Raw genomic sequence first — 19,509 nt, forward strand, 5'->3', positions numbered from 1 at the left:
TTATCAGCCAAAAACTCACTTGGTAAATGAGTAATGGGGAGAGGTTGATAGTTTTTGAGAAAGAAGTAATTTTCCACAATTTTTTCTTTCATAGTTATCTCGCAACTCCGACGACCAATCAAGCTCAAATTTTCACAGGTTTTTTGTTTTATGCATAGTTATGTTGAGATACACCAAGTGAGAAGACTGGTCTTTGACATATACCAATAGTGTCCATTGTCTTTAACTGATTCGGGGGGGGGGGGTGAGCCGCCTTCTTCTTAGATACATTGCCACTCCCATTACATTTGCCCCATCCACAAAACAAAATCGATGAAATAACGTAGGCGTGCAGTGTTGCTATTTTTCTGTTGTCCATCCTGTTAACTAAAGACAGTGTGTGAAAAATCCGCATAGGTTTTATGTTTCTCATGGAAAAAGTAGAGCCTTATAATTTCAACCCCCCCCCCCCCCCCCCCAGATCCACAAGCCAGCAATCGTCAACCAATCGTGAACCAATCGTGAACTCTAGGATGCCGATCCGAAGAGGTCACAGAAAAATGTTTACTGAGTCCCCCGTGGGTACCATGGAAACATATACGGCGTGTTCCGCCCCTGTCATGTCGTCCCGATACGGTGCAGACTACGTGTGTTTTATTGTGCTAAGATGCATTCAACCGTAGGCTTTAAAGCTTTTGTTAGAAATATTGATTTTCCTGACCAAGCAAACAAAGCATTCGGGACGGGACCTGCTGCAGTACTCAACAATTTGTGTCGACGCGGCCATGTTGAATCTAATTTCTTGATCTTGTTTCTTGGTTCTGGGGTCCGGCCTGTCTAACCCGTCTGTGAGTGTGACAGCTAGCTAAAGAAGGAAACGACTGCATCTGAATTCAAGTGGTAATTTCTTTTTGTAAGACACATTTAATTTGATCATAATTGCTTGAACTGTTTCAGGGGGCAGGGTAGGCCTATGTTTTGGTTAGCCATTTAAACTTAATATTAAAAGCCTCATTCATTTGTACTACATTGTACCATCATTGCACTTCGAAAACTTTTCCAAAAGACATTTTAAATTACATGTACTCCGTAACTTGTTCATTACATTATGTACTTAGTGCGTTGTTCACACACATGCAGCAGAGACATAAACATGGGAGGAAGGTCATATGTCACATCAGGCTGTATCTTCATGCTTCTTCTTCTTAGTAATCATGTCTTCATCATTGATGGATGTTGGCAAGAAATGATCACTCTAGAGACTGACAGTTCAGAGGAAACTCTTACATCTTTGTATTTCCCTTCAAATTATCCATCCAACTTGGACTGCAACTATAATATAGTCGCCCCAAACGGTGAGAACAATTTTAAAGAAACTTTTACTTTTGATGTTATTGTTATAGGATTTGAGGCATTGCATGGTGAGGTATCAATATATATTTGGTTTGCGGTAACACCATGTGTGTATCTACTTGCCAGGTAGAGTTGTTCTTAGGGAACTGTCTTGCTTTATTCTACTGCCGTGGAGTAGATAATCGGAGGGTCAGGAGACTTCTCAGTTCTGAAAAGAACTGTCCTGTTTTTTTAACTATTACCAGGGCGGATGGTATATGAGCACGATGACTAGAGCAAGCTAGTCGAAACGTTGAGACCAATTTCAGAACTGACTCTGCGGCAGTACAGTTAATTACGATCCTATAAGCTAAAGTAGTAGTCCAGTCTAATTTCTATACCATCCGCCCTGGTAATAGTTAAAAAAACAGGACAGTTCTTTTCAGAACTGAGAAGTCTCCCAACCCTCCGATTATCTACTCCACGGCAGTAGAATAAAGCAAGACAGTTCCCCAAGAACAACTCTACCTGGCAAGTAGATACACACATGGTGTTACCGCAAACCAAATATATGATGTTATTGTTATTATAACCAGGTAATCTTAATGTGAACTACTTCAGTGAAATGTCATTTTTGTTGTGTTTATAATAATCTTGTAATGCGCACGTATCCACCCTGTTGGGTGTTCAAGGCGCAGTAAAACCAACAAACAAAAGAAAAACAAAGAAGAAAAAAACACAACAAAATTAATCCTTGACAGTTTGAAGACAATTAATTTGTGCTAGATATTGCATATTGATCAAAATCACATCAACCTATTTCAGATCTAGGTTAATCTATGTCTACGTTGCATATTTATATTTTTATAATGTGTTTATACCTCACATCATTTGTTTATTTGCATATTTGTTTAGGCCCCTATTTGTTAGTTAATTAATATATTTATTTATTTATCTATAATTAAATTGTTTACTTGTTTGTTTGTTTATTTATTTATTTTTATTAATTTATATAATATACTCATCATTAGGTATTTTAATGTAAGCTTCTAATGTGAACTGTTACTGATGATAATTAGTAAGTTGCAATACTTTAGTGTGTTTTCCAATCCTTCTTACAGGTAGAAGAGTTCGTATCTACTTCACATCCTTCACAATGGAGGACCCTAATGAATACGCTACCTGTTTATATGATTACATCACAATCCATGATGGAGATTCAGATGCTGATCCATTAATTGGAACATTCTGTGGCCAGACAGTACCTCCTGTTATTACATCCAGAGGGCGCCATTTAGTTATCCATTTTGTATCTGATGGATCGATTGAAGAAGCTGGGTTTAGTTTAGTGGCACAGTCAGTGTCTTCAGATTATCGAGGTATGTGACTGTATGGTGCCATGTAATATTGCATTATTTTGCAGGCCATGAATTTTGCTCTTGAACGGGCTCTCAAATTGTCATCTGGTTAGGGGCACTTGTACAGTATGAGGACAATTTAAACCAGTGTATTGAAACTTTGCAAGGGCACCACATCACAAGTAGAGGGCACACAACAGTTATAATGCTGTTGGTGCTGTGTTATTTTACAGAGGGCTGACTTTGATGTTTCCTTTTGATTTTTATTGATATAAGAGATTTTCTTGAAATAATTGTACTTGTCTAGGAATAAGCTGTGATTGTAAACTAAGTTAATTAAGAAAGATAGTTAAGAAAGTGGACCCTGGTTCGAATCCCACTCATGAGCAGAGCATAGTCTGGCTCTACAATTGTGTGTATTAGAATTAAATACAAGTCTTTCATTTTACTGTGTTAGAGTGCATTATTATATTTTGTGGAAGACAGCATTTTAAAACAATTTTTCTTATCCCCATTTCATACTTAGCTTTTACCAACAAGCTCTTGCATCTAACTCTAATTACAAAGAGCTTACTAGTCTCTCTCATGATACTTGTGATATTTCTTGTCCCTTTCTCATACAGAGCCTTTACCAACAAGCTCCAGCCAGTCTTGCATCTTACTCTAATTACAAAAGGCTAAATAGTCTCTCTCACGATACTATGTGATATTTCTTGTTCCTTTCTCATACAGAGCCTTTACCAACAAGCTCCAGCCAGTCTTGCATCTCACTCTTATAACAAAGAGCTTACTAGTCTCTCTCATGATACTATATGATATTTCTTGTCCCTTTCTCATACAGAGCCTTTACCAACAAGCTCCAGCCAGTCTTGCATCTCACTCTAATAACAGAGGGCTAAATAGTCTCTCTCATGATACTATGTGATATTTCTTGTTCCTTTCTCATACAGAGCCTTTACCAACAAGCTCCAGCCAGTCTTGCATCTTACTCTAATTACAAAGGGCTAAATAGTCTCTCTCATGATACTATGTGATATTTCTTGTCCCTTTCTCATACAGAGCCTTTACCAAGAAGCTCCAGCCAGTCTTGCATCTTACTCTAATTACAAAAGGCTAAATAGTCTCTCTCATGATACTATGTGATATTTCTTGTCCCTTTCTCATACAGAGCCTTTACCAACAAGCTCCAGCCAGTCTTGCATCTTACTCTAATTACAAAGGGCTAAATAGTCTCTCTCATGATACTATGTGATATTTCTTGTTCCTTTCTCATACAGAGCCTTTACCAAGAAGCTCCAGCCAGTCTTGCATCTTACTCTAATTACAAAGGGCTAAATAGTCTCTCTCATGATACTATGTGATATTTCTTGTCCCTTTCTCATACAGAGCATTTACCAACAAGCTCCAGCCAGTCTTGCATCTTACTCTAATTACAAAAGGCTAAATAGTCTCTCTCATGATACTATGTGATATTTCTTGTCCCTTTCTCATACAGAGCCTTTACCAACAAGCTCCAGCCAGTCTTGCATCTCACTCTAATAACAGAGGGCTAAATAGTCTCTCTCATGATACTATGTGATATTTATTGTTCCTTTCTCATACAGAGCATTTACCAACAAGCTCCAGCCAGTCTTGCATCTTACTCTAATTACAAAGGGCTAAATAGTCTCTCTCATGATACTACAGTATGTGATATTTCTTGTCCCTTTCTCATACAGAGCCTTTACCAACAAGCTCCAGCCAGTCTTGCATCTCACTCTAATTACAAAGAGCTTACTAGTCTCTCTCATGATACTTGTGATATTTCTTGTCCCTTTCTCATACAGAGCCTTTACCAACAAGCTCCAGCCAGTCTTGCATCTTACTCTTATTACAAAGAGCTTACTAGTCTCTCTCATGATACTTGTGATATTTCTTGTTCCTTTCTCATACAGAGCATTTACCAACAAGCTCCAGGCAGTCTTGCATCTTACTCTAATTACAAAGGGCTTACTAGTCTCTCTCATGATACAATGTGATATTTCATGAATCCTGTTCCTTTCTCATACAGAGCATTTACCAACAAGCTCCAGCCAGTCTTGCATCTTACTCTAATTACAAAGGGCTAAATAGTCTCTCTCATGATACTATGTGATATTTCTTGTCCCTTTCTCATACAGAGCCTTTACCAAGAAGCTCCAGCCAGTCTTGCATCTTACTCTAATTACAAAGGGCTAAATAGTCTCTCTCATGATACTATGTGATATTTCTTGTTCCTTTCTCATACAGAGCCTTTACCAACAAGCTCCAGGCAGTCTTGCATCTTACTCCAATTACAAAAGACTAAATAGTCTCTCTCATGATACTATGTGATATTTCTTGTCCCTTTCTCATACAGAGCCTTTACCAAGAAGCTCCAGCCAGTCTTGCATCTTACTCTAATTACAAAGGGCTAAATAGTCTCTCTCATGATACTATGTGATATTTCTTGTTCCTTTCTCATACAGAGCCTTTACCAACAAGCTCCAGCCAGTCTTGCATCTTACTCTAATTACAAAGGGCTAAATAGTCTCTCTCATGATACTATGTGATATTTCTTGTCCCTTTCTCATACAGAGCCTTTACCAAGAAGCTCCAGCCAGTCTTGCATCTTACTCTAATTACAAAGGGCTAAATAGTCTCTCTCATGATACTATGTGATATTTCTTGTTCCTTTCTCATACAGAGCCTTTACGAACAAGCTCCAGCCAGTCTTGCATCTTACTCTAATTACAAAGGGCTAAATAGTCTCTCTCATGATACTATGTGATATTTATTGTCCCTTTCTCATACAGAGCCTTTACCAACAAGCTCCAGCCAGTCTTGCATCTTACTCTAATTACAAAGGGCTAAATAGTCTCTCTCATGATACTATGTGATATTTCTTGTTCCTTTCTCATACAGAGCCTTTACCAACAAGCTCCAGCCAGTCTTGCATCTTACTCTAATAACAAAGAGCTTACTAGTCTCTCTCATGATACTATGTGATATTTCTTGTTCCTTTCTCATACAGAGCCTTTACCAAGAAGCTCCAGCCAGTCTTGCATCTTACTTTAATTACAAAGGGCTAAATAGTCTCTCTCATGATACTATGTGATATTTCTTGTCCCTTTCTCATACAGAGCCTTTACCAACAAGCTCCAGCCAGTCTTGCATCTTACTCTTATTACAAAGAGCTTACTAGTCTCTCTCATGATACTTGTGATATTTCTTGTTCCTTTCTCATACAGAGCATTTACCAACAAGCTCCAGGCAGTCTTGCATCTTACTCTAATTACAAAAGAGCTTACTAGTCTCTCTCATGATACTATGTGATATTTCTTGTCCCTTTCTCATACAGAGCCTTTACCAACAAGCTCCAGTGAGTTTTGTGTTTCAGTGTTGGAGGAGACTACTGGTGAATTCTTCAGTCCAGGTTATCCAGATTCTTATGATCATAATCAAGACTGTTTTTTTATTGTCATTGTTTCGGATGAAGCAGAAACTATTCAGGTAAGTGTTTACAGACAGTTTCTGTCAAAATCATTATCACATCTTAATGTAATATTTATTTTATATTTGGGCCTAATACCAGCCTGGAACTTCATTCTTAAATATCTTGAAAGGGCAAGGCAACTTTCACTTTGTAAAGGGCACTTACATTAGAGGTCTTAAATTCAATGGGAAATATTTGAAGGTCACCAATGCCAGGGGCAATATGGAGGCCATGGCCTCTGTAGCCTGCGTGTAATTCCAGGCCTGCTTAATAACAGAGAATTAGCCATTCCTACCTACCTAATTGTTATTACATTATCTTCAATGGAAGAAAAAAAAATATATATATATATTTTTAATCTAAATCCAAAACTAAAACTTAAAAAGCATTGAAGTGGTCCCAGTCTCCATTTTATAAATTGGTAGTTTTACAGTGAAATCAAATTGACTACCAATGTAATTATTTGTGTGTTTTTTCTCTCTCACAGCTCCGTTTCACATCATTTGATTTGGAGCCATCCCAGACTTGCATCTATGATTTTGTTGAAGTACGTGATGGATCTTATCTAGTGTCTCCTTTGATTGGTCGATACTGTGGTGGATTCAACAACGCCCCGCCATCCTTAGTTGAGTCAAGTGGACCATCTATTTATATCCAGTTTCACACAGATATATCGGCATCATTCCAAGGATTTTATGCTGAATATGCAATTGGTTCTATTGGATTCAGGACAAGTTCAGATACTGGAGAATCTGTGCAGACATCAGGTAAAGATCATCATTGTCATATTAGGAGATTCATTAGTAGGATATGGAATTATACAAGTTTACAATTCCAGGTTAGAAATCTTTTGGTTTTAATGGAAAATATAATGTTTGTAGTTTGGCAGAGGAGGAGGGAGAAGTGATTCTTCTTATCATTGCTCTGAGAAAGCCTTTTTTGTTAAAGATAGTCCTACACTGTTTCTTCTGCTTGGGGTTGTGGTTCTGAAGTACTTTGCAGGTTTTTGTTTTTCCTAGGACTCAACCAATGTGCTTAGTCTTGGTCTCAACACTGAACCTTCATGTATCTAGAGCTTTAAATATAGTTTAGGATCGATTTGACAGTAAATATATTAACGACCACGACCTGGGCCCATATGTTAGGCAGAAGTTTCTGCTGAGCAAATTTTCTCTTTGCTGAGCAAGAAATGTGTGGGGAACCAGTCACAACAGTGGTTACTGTATTATAATCTGGCCGATAACCTATTTTTGCTAAGCACGATTTTGTTTTGCTTAGCAAGTTTGTGTACAGCAATGATATTACTCATGAAACTAAATTCTGTCCATTCTACAACAGTGACAATTCTATCTGTGTTTTTGTCATGACAGTGTGTGATATCCGCCATGCAGTCTTGACTGAACGTAGTGGGTTTATTGTGTCTCATAGTAACTTCCCCCAAGGCTCTTATGATCATCATTCTAGCTGCTCTGTTCAGATTGTTGGATCTCGAAGCTATGAAAAAGTCCTCATTGATTTTATTCAAGTCGATCTTCCATCTTGTAAGTATTTTGTAAAATCCTTTTTGTTTAATTTTAATTTTCATCACAAGCCAACTTAGATGTTAGGATCACTGATAGCCTTAACGTTTTTAAATCTGTTCTGAAGACTTATCTTTTTAGAACAAGCTTTTTACTATTTTTATTGCTCCAGTTGTATCTACTGTCTTTATGTCAGTGCATTTTTACTGTTGTATCTACTATCTTTATGTCAATGCGTTTTTACTGTTGTATCTACTGTCTTTATGTCAATGCATTTTTACTGTTGTATCTACTGTCTTTATGTCAATGCATTTTTACTGTTGTATCTACTGTCTTTATATTGACATTTTTAATGTTTTGGAACTCCTGTAAGAGTCTTGTACTTTTTCTAATTTTATTTTTTAAATATTATTATTGGGTTTTGGTTTTTTGGGGTTTCTTTTGGGGGGGGGGGTTATGGTATTTCCTTGATTTTACCAGTTATTAAGTTTTTAATTATGGTCTTATTATTTTGTTATGCGCTTGTGTACATTTTATGGAATGGTCGCAATATCAATTAACAATTTATTAAACTATATGATTTATGGCAATGTTACTGTTTGTGTAGGTTTGCCTTTTATACTCAATGTTGATGTCATTTTATAAATTTGACATAAAATTCACTATTTATTCATGTTTTGTACAAGTACAAATACTTACAATAACTAATAAAACATCCCATCTGTCATCTTAACCTTTAGCTTCAAACTGTGGAAGTTCATCTTCAGACTACATTCGAGTTAATGATGGTCAACTGGACTCTGACCATGCAACATTAGGTACCCTATGTGGTAGTGATGTAGGGCGTTATACAAGCAGTGATATGTTTGCTAGTCTAGTATTCCATACAGACGGTGCCGCTAATGCTGGATATTTAGGATTTAAAGCGTTGTACACCATCTTCTATGAAGGTAACGTAATTATTAACAAACTGTTTCAATTCAAGCTTTATAGTTGTCTGAGTATTTTTAGTAGACAGTTATTTTGATGTAATGTTAATAGAGTTGTTTATTATAAATTGCACCTTTAAACATCCTGGGATGGAGAATGTGCACTAAATATGTAATGAATTATTATGATTTTCAATCCTGGATTAGTAGGATGTGAAACTTTGCATGCTGGAAATGGAAATACGGTAATCAATCATGGATTGTTACACCTTCCCTATTAACATAAATGTCGGACTTTCTTCTAGATGCTTATGGCTGTGCAGACAATGACTATCATTGTAAGAATGACCATTGTATTGGAAGTTCCTTGGTATGTGATGGATACAATCACTGTGGCGATAACTCGGATGAAGACGATGGATGCGGTGAGTAATGACCTTGAGTGTTGAGTAGTTGACTGGGGTTAAGGGTCACCCCGGTGATCATAGAATGACCATTGTTTTGGGAGTTCCTTGGTCTCCACAGTGATTGATTCAATCACTGTGGGGATAATTCGGATGAAGACGATTGATGCAGTGAGTAATGACCTTGAGTGTTGAGTAGTTGACTGTGGTTAAGGGTCACCCCGGTGATCATAGATTGACCATTGTTTTGGGAGTTTCTTGGTCTCCACAGTGTTTGATTGAATCACTGTGGAGATAACTCAGATGAAGAGGATGGATGTTGTCAGTAATGACCTTGAGTGTTGAGTAACTGACTGTGGTTAAGGGTCACCCCGGTGATCATAGAATGACCATTGTTTTGGGAGTTTCGTGGTCTCCACAGTGATTGATTCAATCACTGTGGCGATAACTCGGATGAAGAGGATGGATGTTGTCAGTAATGACTTTGAGTGTTGAGTTAGGGATTAGGAGTAAGCCAAGAGTAGATGGCTGGGCAATGGGGGATGGGGATCAGCCAGGGCGGGAGAATTAGGTGGGTGATGTCAAGATGGTACAGGATTTGAGGGATATTGAGAGAGTGGAATTCGCTCAGTGTTGAGAAGTTGACTGGGGGACTGAATTGAATTGGGTAGTGGGTGCGGTCAGAGTGTAAGAAATGGCTTTGTGGCATCAAGGATACAGCCTATCATGGATGAACAGTGTATAATAGACTAGAAAGCAGAGATTTTAATTAGTATTAGCAAAGAGGGAAACGGTTGAAGAAAACATTGTTAGTTCCAGCATGTTAAAATAGTCAATGGAGAGGAGAGTAGCAAGTAAGGAGTTGAATATTATACACATAATGAATGTTTATGAGTGCAATGGTGCGAATATGTTCATGAGTTGAAAGATGGAATGTTCTATTCAACGAGGCGGAGCCGAGTTGAATGGAACATTCCAGCTTTCAACGAATGAACATATTCGCACCATTGCACGAATGAAAAACATTCATTATTTGTTTTATATAACATCCAAGTAGAACTTTGTCATTTTGATTGAAAGAAACAACTTTCAAAACAAACAATTTCAACTGTAGAAGCCGAATGCTAGTAATTTTACTATGCCTTCTTGCAGTAACACCTGCTGCGTTACCAAAGACACGCGCACGCAGTGATGTTTTTACTCAGCTTTTTCGTTCCATCCGAAAAGTACCATTGCACGCTGGCAGCGTGCCAGCGTGCAATGGTACTTTTCGGATGGAACGAAAAAGCACGGCGAGTGACTCAGCGTGCAATGGTACTTTTATTTGCTATCACGTGACGGACAATCCTCCAATCAAATGGCAAGGATCCGCTTGGGTGTTATATAAAACCCAATCATATTACTAAGGACAAAAGGAATAACAATTCTCTTAGGGTGATTTGCTTACCCATTTCCTGGGAGCTGGTCTGTCACATAAATGGTTGCCCTTCTTATTTTCCATTTGTGATTTTCTTTCTAAACTAATTTACATGTAATAACTTATTTCATATTTTCTAACAGGTGCTGAGGATGATCTGACTTGGTTAATGATTGTTGGAATTATACTTGGTTGCATGGCACTTATTGGGATTGGGCTTTGTACTGCATGCTGCTGTCTGAATAATACTGCTAGAAGACCCACTACAACTAGAGCTCCATCTGCAAATGGAACAGCATTGTCAACTATTTCATCTCAGAATAATGAGTAAGTTTAGAATTATGTTGTTGTTATTCTAAGTGGAACTTAATGTGAAAGCTTTGGATGGTGTAGGAAGTATGAACCAACCCGTTTGATGGTAGCATGCCAGCCCTGACACTTCATGGAGGAAATATTGATATGTTCCATTAAATTATTTAAATCTACCTCATAGTGGTCCCCTTTAATGGTCCAGCTTAATATCAGACCTGGACCAGCTTAATATCAGACCTGGACCAGCTTAATATCAGACCTGGACCACTGTCTTCAATTAATGGTCCAGCTTAATATCAGACCTGGACCACTGTCTTCAAGTAATGGTCCAGCTTAATATCAGACCTGGACCAGCTTAATATCAGACCTGGACCAGCTTAATATCAGACCTGGACCACTGTCTTCAATTAATGGTGCAGCTTAATATCAGACCTGGACCACTGTCTTCAATTAATGGTCCAGCTTAATATCAGACCTGGACCACTGTCTTCAATTAATGGTCCAGCTTAATATCAGACCTGGACCACTGTCTTCAATTAATGGTCCAGCTTAATATCAGACCTGGACCACTGTCTTCAATTAATGGTCCAGCTTAATATCAGACCTGGACCACTGTCTTCAATTAATGGTCCAGCTTAATATCAGACCTGGACCACTGTCTTCAATTAATGGTCCAGCTTAATATCAGACCTGGACCACTGTCTTCAATTAATGGTCCAGCTTAATATCAGACCTGGACCACTGTCTTCAATTAATGGTCCAGCTTAATATCAGACCTGGACCACTGTCTTCAATTAATGGTCCAGCTTAATGCTTAACTGTTAGGGAGATTAGGTCTGAGCAATCAATATAATATTCCTGGTTCGAACTACATCTTCCTCTTTTTTCTGAAAAGAGATTAATCCCCCATACAAGCTGTTCACATTACTTCAGTTTTCTACCAATTGATGTTAATTTTAACCTTACTACATGTGTTTATAAGTAGCTGTAAAGACTTTAAATAATATTACAATGTACATGTACAAAGTTGTGAATTATTTTGTTGAAAGTAAGTTTGAACTACTATTTTCCTTTTTTTCTTACAGTGTCCAGAACCCAACCTATCTCCCAGGGCCAATTACTTCCTCGGCACCTTCTTCTTACACCCATCAAGCACCTTCCCCCTACCCCCAACCAGCTTCATCCTTACCCCCGAAGTACTCTGAGATCTGGAACAACCCAGTTGATGTACCCCCTATCCAAGGTTCCCAGAACGGCTACCCAGTGCCTCCAGCCCCTGAGCCCAGTAATATATACAAACGGGAGGATGAAGAGGATTATGCCGTTCCTGATCAACTTGAAAACACACCTAAAAGTCTAAATGCACCTGTTCTCCCCCCTCCAGCATTTCAGTATGCCCCGCCCACTGCAGATAACCCATCAGGGGTAAATGGAGGGGTACATGTAAATGAAGGTTTGAGTTCAGCCCAGGGGATTAGACAACCTAGGGGTGGAACTCTGCCTCCATTAAAAGGTATAAAGGGAAGACCAGCTGAAGAACAATAAGGAAGAAACCAAAATGAGCAATCAATGAATATGTAAATAAACTTCATATTTTTAACAACTCCAATTTATGGATGAAAAATAGAGCACAAACTACTTGCATTGAGTTTGTCAGTGACATTTTACCACTACTTCATGTTGTGCTCTATTCATCCATCAATTAGAAATGTTAAACAGTTTTAATGAACATTCCTAATGAATATACATGTATTCAAGAAGATGTGAATACTGTATGCTTTGTGACCATAGGCTTTATACAAGTACTATATTGGGATGCCCAACATAATATAGGTTTACATAAGTTATAATTATTGTATAGACCATAGATAATGTTGTTATTGCTGTGTGTAGGTTTTATATCAATATCAGTCTCTTCTGTTTTTGACATGATACATGTGTTATCAACTTCTGATTCCTTGTACTGTACATGTATAGACCCCTAACATTTGTCAATATTATGTGCATGGGAGTGTCTGCGCCTTGTGGTCTGGTATGAAACAGAAGAAGAAGAAGATTTATTGACCAATTCCACAAGAAAAGTTCATACTGGTATGTCCTTGAAAAAGCCATTTTGCCATAGTTGTCGATCTTCTCTTCACCTTTAAAAGTAACTGGAATCATTGATGAATAAGTTTTCATTGAAGTTCCTCTTAGATAATGTATATAGCCCAATAGCATACTTTCATTTCCCGATTGCTGCGGTTTTAAAAGTGTCAAACAGTATTTATTTTTAACACCCGTTTCAGACAGGCGTGCCAGAGTGGCACCGAACCAAATAAAGAGCGACTGTAATAAAGAGCGACTGAACCCAAATAAGTTTTGGTTTCAGACAGGCGAACTTAACATTATCATTGGCTCGGCTCATGAAAAGATCTACGTCTAAAACCAAGTCGCTCCAGAGTCGTTCTGAACAAATGCAACAGTCGATCTTTTGACTTCTAGCGGTCCTGTCGCTCCTAACTGTTTCAAACGTCCAACTTTTCATTGCGAACTTTTCATGATTTTGCTCTGGCGCGACTCTGGAGCGCCTGTAAAATATTCCTTTGTATTGGGATATAAGTATACTGATATAATTGATGAATTGGTCTGCCAAAGTTAAACATTGCAAAAAAATAATTTTGTTGTCAAAGGTTAGCGAAAGTAAATGCCTTCCCATCGGATAGAAATGAGCTCGCACGTTCGCTTATGTTTACATGTGATAACAAGTTTTTTGCAGCATGAATTTCCAGTAAAAAGAGATATCGATTTGTGAATCCGTCCCGAAAAGCTACCTCCTTTGTAAATGTCTTTCATCTTATAATTGTAAATAAACTTTTTCGACATGTTGGTAAAAATTTCCTTGAATTTTATGTAAATATGTTGAAAGTCTACTTTTTTATTTTTACAAAGACTATTTGCTACACAGAAGATAATAATTATATAAGTTTTGTTTTGATCTCTAATTAAATTTCAAATTTATCGCCTTTAAAAAGAAGGTAACTTGTGTTTGATGCAGTTCTATAAAGTTAAATAAAATTTTAATAATTAATCTGTTGGATTTATGTTTTTAAGTACTTGTGTGTGAGTAAAAATTTGCCTTATTATAAACATAATTGGTGTGTAGAATAGTAATTTCTTTTCTACCCTGTAATAATGTTTTCAAAAATTCACTCTTAGGAATTTTTTTTGTCAGTAATTTGGACGGAACTAATTGTTGCTCCTGGAGTAACCTTTATAATCGGTTAGTTCATAAAATGAAACTAACATTTTCCCCACTCATGGTGGGATTCCTTTTGGCAAAGGATTTAATACGCGATTGTAAAAAAAAAAATCGTTGAGTTTTAATTGAAAATTCATACGATCGATGCTTATGGCTGGCAAACAAGAAGGCCTACAAAAGTATTATTAATAGCAAACTTGTAACGTATTGTTAACCTCCTTGACCGTTCGCCGAATTTTGCATTCGGTTTGAAGCGGGTTTTTCTTGCGTCACTGATGGAAAGCAGCGCGTAGTGATTGTTTGCGTCACAAACATTTGCTTGACATCACTAGTACGTCGACGTCATCGACGTCATCGATTCTAGTAACGCGCACTATAGGCGGGTTTACAAACTATAGGACATAACAACGCAACGTTGACTACAAATTCATCCACAAATCCAAGATATTAAACTGTGCTTATCACCAACACCATAGTTTCTTGCAGTATTCATGAACAGTTGATTTTCCTTTTTTTGGACGAGTTTTGGCTGTTGTAATTTCTACACTGAAGAGTTTTACATCACATAATGACCCATAATAGATCAGGAGATAGGCTGACTGGATGGAGTTCCACCTCCTTGGAAACCACGAAGTGGAGGGATGGGCCGAAACTACGATGCTACAAATTAGGTTGTATGTCAATAAACTGCCTGGATTTGTAATTGGTAAATATGTCAAATCTTAATTGAGTTTATCATGTACAGTTTGCTAAACACGTCCATGGTTACTGATCTGTGGTTTTGCTTCCTCGTTGTTCGTGCGTGTTTCGTAGTCAAATGCTGTTTTGTATCACTTAATATATCTGGATGATTGGTTGGAGGGGGTCCAATCCGAGGGCGGGAGGGTGCAACCATTATTTATTTCATTAAATGTTCATTCGGGTGTTCAGTTCACTTCAATTCTTTGTATTTGATAAGCTTTAGTTGCAACATTAATTAATACCTGCTTTGACTTGTATACATGTAGTTTTATTCGTGCAAAACAAACAGAAGGGCAAGAGGATGGGGTGCGGAGTAAAATTATAAATTCCCTTTATTAGATTATATTTTAAAACAAATATTCCGAAAGAAAATTCCACAAATCGGGAAAGGGTAAGGCAAGGAGGAAAAAGCCAGAAAAAGAAGAAACGAAAAGAAAAACAAGGGGATAAAGAAAAATAGAAAAAGACAAGAAAAAAGACAAGAAAAAAGACGGGATGAGAAAAGAAAAAAAGAAGAAAAAAGGGAAAAGAACAGTAAAGAAAAAGAAAGAAAAAAGAGAAAAGAAAAGAAATGAAAAGAAGAACAAAAGGGAAAGAAAAGAAAAGAAAAGAAGAACAAAAAAAAGGGGAGAAAAGAAAAGAAAAAAAAGAGGAAGAAAAAAAAAGAGAAAAAAGAAAAGAGATAAGAAAAGAATAAAGAAGAGAAAAGAAAAGGAATGAGGCAAACCTTATTGAAAAGGTGAAACCTTGAAAAGATCAGGGTACCCAGGAAGAGCGGCATCATGCCTGTGTTGATGCTGATGGGTCTACGTACATTAGGCGTGCCACCCTGCACTGGCTTTTAACATCTGAACTTTCTACTTTCTTGGGAATATTATTTAAACTAAGATGCACTGGAACTTAAAAGCATCAATGTCTTCTCTTCCCATTAAACTTGTCTTGATGATTAACATGCACTGACCACATTACGTCCTGGCAAGGTTGCCAAAGGCAAGCAGCGAAGGAAAAAATAGATCCTGATCGTGTACCACCAACACCAAATGCAACAGCACAACACTCCCTCCGTGAACACCTCCAAGTTGTGATGTTGAAGCATCTCAAAACCTCTCTTTGAGCCCCTTGGAAGAGGCTGGGAGTTTGATACCAACAATCAATTGAGACTCAAGATGCTTGTCGGAGTATCACCCCAGAAATCTTTTAACAACAATTTGCTGCAACTGCAAGGAAGGGGAGAGGCAGTACCAAACCATGAAATGTAGCAGCATAAAAGCTGGCATGTCATGTGTGTTTGCATGTAGAGTGTGCTGCTGACATTTTGATGTTACAGACACTGAATAACTGAGCGATGTAGAGGAAACTGCCATTCAAGCCGTGGTGGCCCATTAATGTGTTTAGGGTCTTTAATAAACTTTCTGTCACGTTTGGCTAGTCAGTACCAGTAGTATCCACTTAAAATGTCTTAAACCAAGTTAATTTGAACCCTCAAACAGTGTGGTACACTTTGATAGACACAAAGTATTGTAAAATAATAGTTTTAAGGTTTTTACATTAGAATGTGTGTAATAACCTTGTTGATCCTGTGTTAGCAAGCGCCACATCTTAAATCAAGTGTAACTTTTCACAGGATGATAACATGACAAAATGAACATCATTTACTTGGTTCAAAATTAAATTTCCTTTCATTTGATACCAAACACAACATACTTTGGGTAAATTTTAGGTAATTAACCCCCGGGTTTTAATTACCCCCGGGGAAACGGTTTCCCCACCCCTAATTGGTCCTTACTTTTTTTTGTGGTAACTGACACCCATACCTACCATTATCAGTTGAAATCAGCTTCTTTCAAATAGTAAACATAGTAAACAGGAAGAGCAGTGTCGTTGATGTTGATTTGTTTGTTTGTTTGTTTGTTTATGTGTTTGTTTGTTAGTTTGTTTGTTTGTTTGTTAGTATGTAGTTATTATAAAGTAAGTAACAAGTAGACAGGGTACCCAGGAAGAGCAGTGTCGTGTGTTGATGCTGATGGGTCTACGCACATTAGCTGTGCCACCCTACATTGTTTGTTTGTTTGTTTGTTTGTTTGTTTGTTTGTTTGTTTGTTTGTTTGTTTGTTTGTTTGTTTGTTTGTTTGTTTGTTTGTTTGTTTGTTTGTTTGTTTGTTTGTTTGTTTGTTTGTTTGTTTGTTTGTTTGTTTGTTGTTGTTTGTTTGTTTGTTTGTTTGTTTGTTTGTTTGTTTGTTTGTTTGTTTGTTTGTTTGTTTGTTTGTTTGTTGTTTGTTTGTTTGTTTGTTTGTTTGTTTGTTTGTTTGTTTGTTTGTTTGTTTGTTTGTTTGTTTGTTTGTTTGTTTGTTTGTTTGTTTGTTTGTTTGTTTGTTTGTTTGTTTGTTTGTTTGTTTGTTTGTTTGTTTGTTTGTTTGTTTGTTTGTTTGTTTGTTTGTTTGTTTGTTTGTTTGTTTGTTTGTTTGTTTGTTTGTTTGTTGTTTGTTTGTTTGTTTGTTTGCTTGCTTGTTTGTTTGTTTGTTTGTTTGTTTGTTTGTTTGTTTGTTTGTTTGTTTGTTTGTTTGTTTGTTTGTTTGTTTGTTTGTTTGTTTGTTTGTTTGTTTGTTTGTTTGTTTGTTTGTTTGTTTGTTTGTTTGTTTGTTTGTTTGTTTGTTTGTTTGTTTGTTTGTTTGTTTGTTGGTTGGTCTGTAGTTATTATAAAGTAAGTAACAAGTAGACAGGGTACCCAGGAAGAGCAGTGTCGTGTGTTGATGCTGATGGGTCCACGCACATTAGCTGTGCCACCCTACATTGTTTGTTTTTTTGTTTGTTTGTTTGTTTGTTTGTGTTTATTTGTTTGTTTGTTGGTTTGTCTGTAGTTATTATAAAGTAAGTAACAAGTAGACAGGGTACCCAGGAAGAGCAGTGTCGTGTGTTTATGCTGATGGGTCTACGCACATTAGCTGTGCCACCCTACATTGTTTGTTTGTTTGTTTGTTTGTTTGTTTGTTTGTGTTTATTTGTTTGTTTGTTTGTTTGTTGGTCTGTAGTTATTATAAAGTAAGTAACAAGTAGACAGGGTACCCAGGAAGAGCAGTGTCGTGTGTTGATGCTGATGGGTCTACGCAGATTAGGCGTGCCACCCTACATTGTTTGTTTGTTTGTTTGTGTTGATTTGTTGATTTGTTTGTTTGTTTGTTTGTGTGTTTGTTGGTCTGTAGTTATTATAAAGTAAGTAACAAGTAGACAGGGTACCCAGGAAGAGCAGTGTCGTGTGTTGATGCTGATGGGTTAACGCACATTAGCTGTGCCACCCTACATTGTTTGTTTGTTTGTGTTTTTTTGTTTGTTTGTTTGTTGGTTGGTTGGTCTGTTGTTCTTATAAAGTAAGTAACAAGTAGACAGGGTACCCAGGAAGAGCAGTGTCGTGTGTTGATGCTGATGGGTCTACGCTCATTAGCTGTGCCACCCTACATTGTTTGTTTGTTTGTGTTTTTTTGTTTGTTTGTTTGTTTGTTTGTTGGTCTGTAGTTATTATAAAGTAAGTAACAAGTAGACAGGGTACCCAGGAAGAGAAGTGTCGTGTGTTGATGCTGATGGGTCTACGCACATTAGCTGTGCCACCCTACATTGTTTGTTTGTTTGTGTGTTGATTTGTTTAATTGTTTGTTTGTTTGTTTGTTTGTGTTTGTTGTTTTTTGGTTTGGTTTGTTATTTAAAGTAAGGGGTGTTTGAAAGCGTTCGGTACAGGTTGTCTGTTTGTTGTTGTCTCGTTTGTTGTGGCAGTTTGGTTGTTGTTTGGGTTTGTTGTTTATTGTTGTTGTTGTCTGGTTATATAAAGTAAGTAACAAGTAGACAGGGTACCCAGGAAGAGCAGTGTCGTGTGTTGATGCTGATGGGTCTACGCTCATTAGCTGTGCCACCCTACATTGTTTGTTTGTTTGTGTTTTTTTGTTTGTTTGTTTGTTTGTTGGTTGGTCTGTTGTTCTTATAAAGTAAGTAACAAGTAGACAGGGTACCCAGGAAGAGCAGTGTCGTGTGTTGATGCTGATGGGTCTACGCACAATAGGCGTGCCACCCGTAAACTGTCTTGTTCGTTTCGTTGGCAAAATTATAAAAACCTCGCTGGGTCCCTGAACAATAGATAAACCTTATTATTAAAGACACTGGACACTATTGGTAGACCAGTCTTCTCACTTGGTGTATCTCAACATATGCATAAAATAACAAACCTGTCAAAATTTGAGCTCAATCGGTCGTCAAAGTTGCGAGATATTAATGAAAGAAAGAAAAAAACGTTCTTGTCGCACCGTGGTCACACGAAGTTGTGAGCTTTCAGGTGCTTGATTTCGAGACCTAAAAAAATCTGAAGTCTCGAAATCAAATTCGCAGAAAACTACTTCTTTTCTCGAAAACTAGTCACTTCAGAGGGTACTGTTTCTCAGAATGTTTATACTATCAACCTCTCCCCATTATTATTTATAATAATACATTTTTTGAGATTACCAATAAAACAGTGTCAACCGCCTTTAAAGACAGTGGACAATATTGGTAACTGTCACAGACCAGTCTTCTCTCTTGGTATATCTCAAGTACAACGTATGCATAAAATAAGAAACCTGTGAAAATTTGAGCTCAATCGGTCATCGAAGTTGCGAGAGAAATAAAAGAAAAAACACCCTTGTCACACGAAGTTGTGCGCTTTCGGATGCTTGATTTCGAGACCTCAAATAATTCTAAATGTGAGGTCTCGAAATCAAATTCGATGAAAATTATTTCGTTCTCGAAAACTACTTCACTTCAG

At 37.4% G+C, this 19,509-nt stretch overlaps 1 protein-coding gene across 2 annotated transcripts; it reads left to right on the plus strand.

Moving 5' to 3' along the window:
- Nucleotides 1–602: 602 nt before the first annotated feature.
- On the plus strand, nucleotides 603–13,798 carry LOC117289576 (cubilin-like). Of its 2 annotated transcripts, none has more exons than XM_033770735.1 (10): nucleotides 603–892; nucleotides 1,098–1,334; nucleotides 2,433–2,690; nucleotides 6,028–6,179; nucleotides 6,650–6,929; nucleotides 7,533–7,703; nucleotides 8,423–8,632; nucleotides 8,917–9,036; nucleotides 10,576–10,759; nucleotides 11,830–13,798. In XM_033770735.1, the coding sequence occupies exons 2-10, from the start codon at nucleotides 1,133–1,135 to the stop codon at nucleotides 12,287–12,289; spliced, it is 2,037 nt and encodes a 678-aa protein (XP_033626626.1). In that variant the 5' UTR covers nucleotides 603–892; nucleotides 1,098–1,132; the 3' UTR covers nucleotides 12,290–13,798. The 2 variants fall into 2 exon arrangements, with proteins under 2 accessions (XP_033626626.1, XP_033626625.1); XM_033770734.1 differs by having other exon boundaries at nucleotides 603–879.
- Nucleotides 13,799–19,509: the final 5,711 nt, after the last annotated feature.

Source organism: Asterias rubens, chromosome 4 (assembly GCF_902459465.1).
Source record: "Asterias rubens chromosome 4, eAstRub1.3, whole genome shotgun sequence".
Lineage (NCBI taxonomy): Eukaryota > Metazoa > Echinodermata > Asteroidea > Forcipulatida > Asteriidae > Asterias > Asterias rubens.

What these genes read in the sequence shown, in the direction of transcription:
- LOC117289576 (XM_033770735.1), top strand. Translation starts at nt 1,133, where the DNA reads ATGGGAGGAAGGTCATATGTCACATCAGGCTGTATCTTCATGCTTCTT. An exon ending in GGATGAAGACGATGGATGCG is followed by an intron (nt 9,037 to 10,575) that starts GTGAGTAATGAC and finishes ATTTTCTAACAG; the next exon opens with GTGCTGAGGATGATCTGACT. An exon ending in ATTTCATCTCAGAATAATGA is followed by an intron (nt 10,760 to 11,829) that starts GTAAGTTTAGAA and finishes TTTTTCTTACAG; the next exon opens with TGTCCAGAACCCAACCTATC.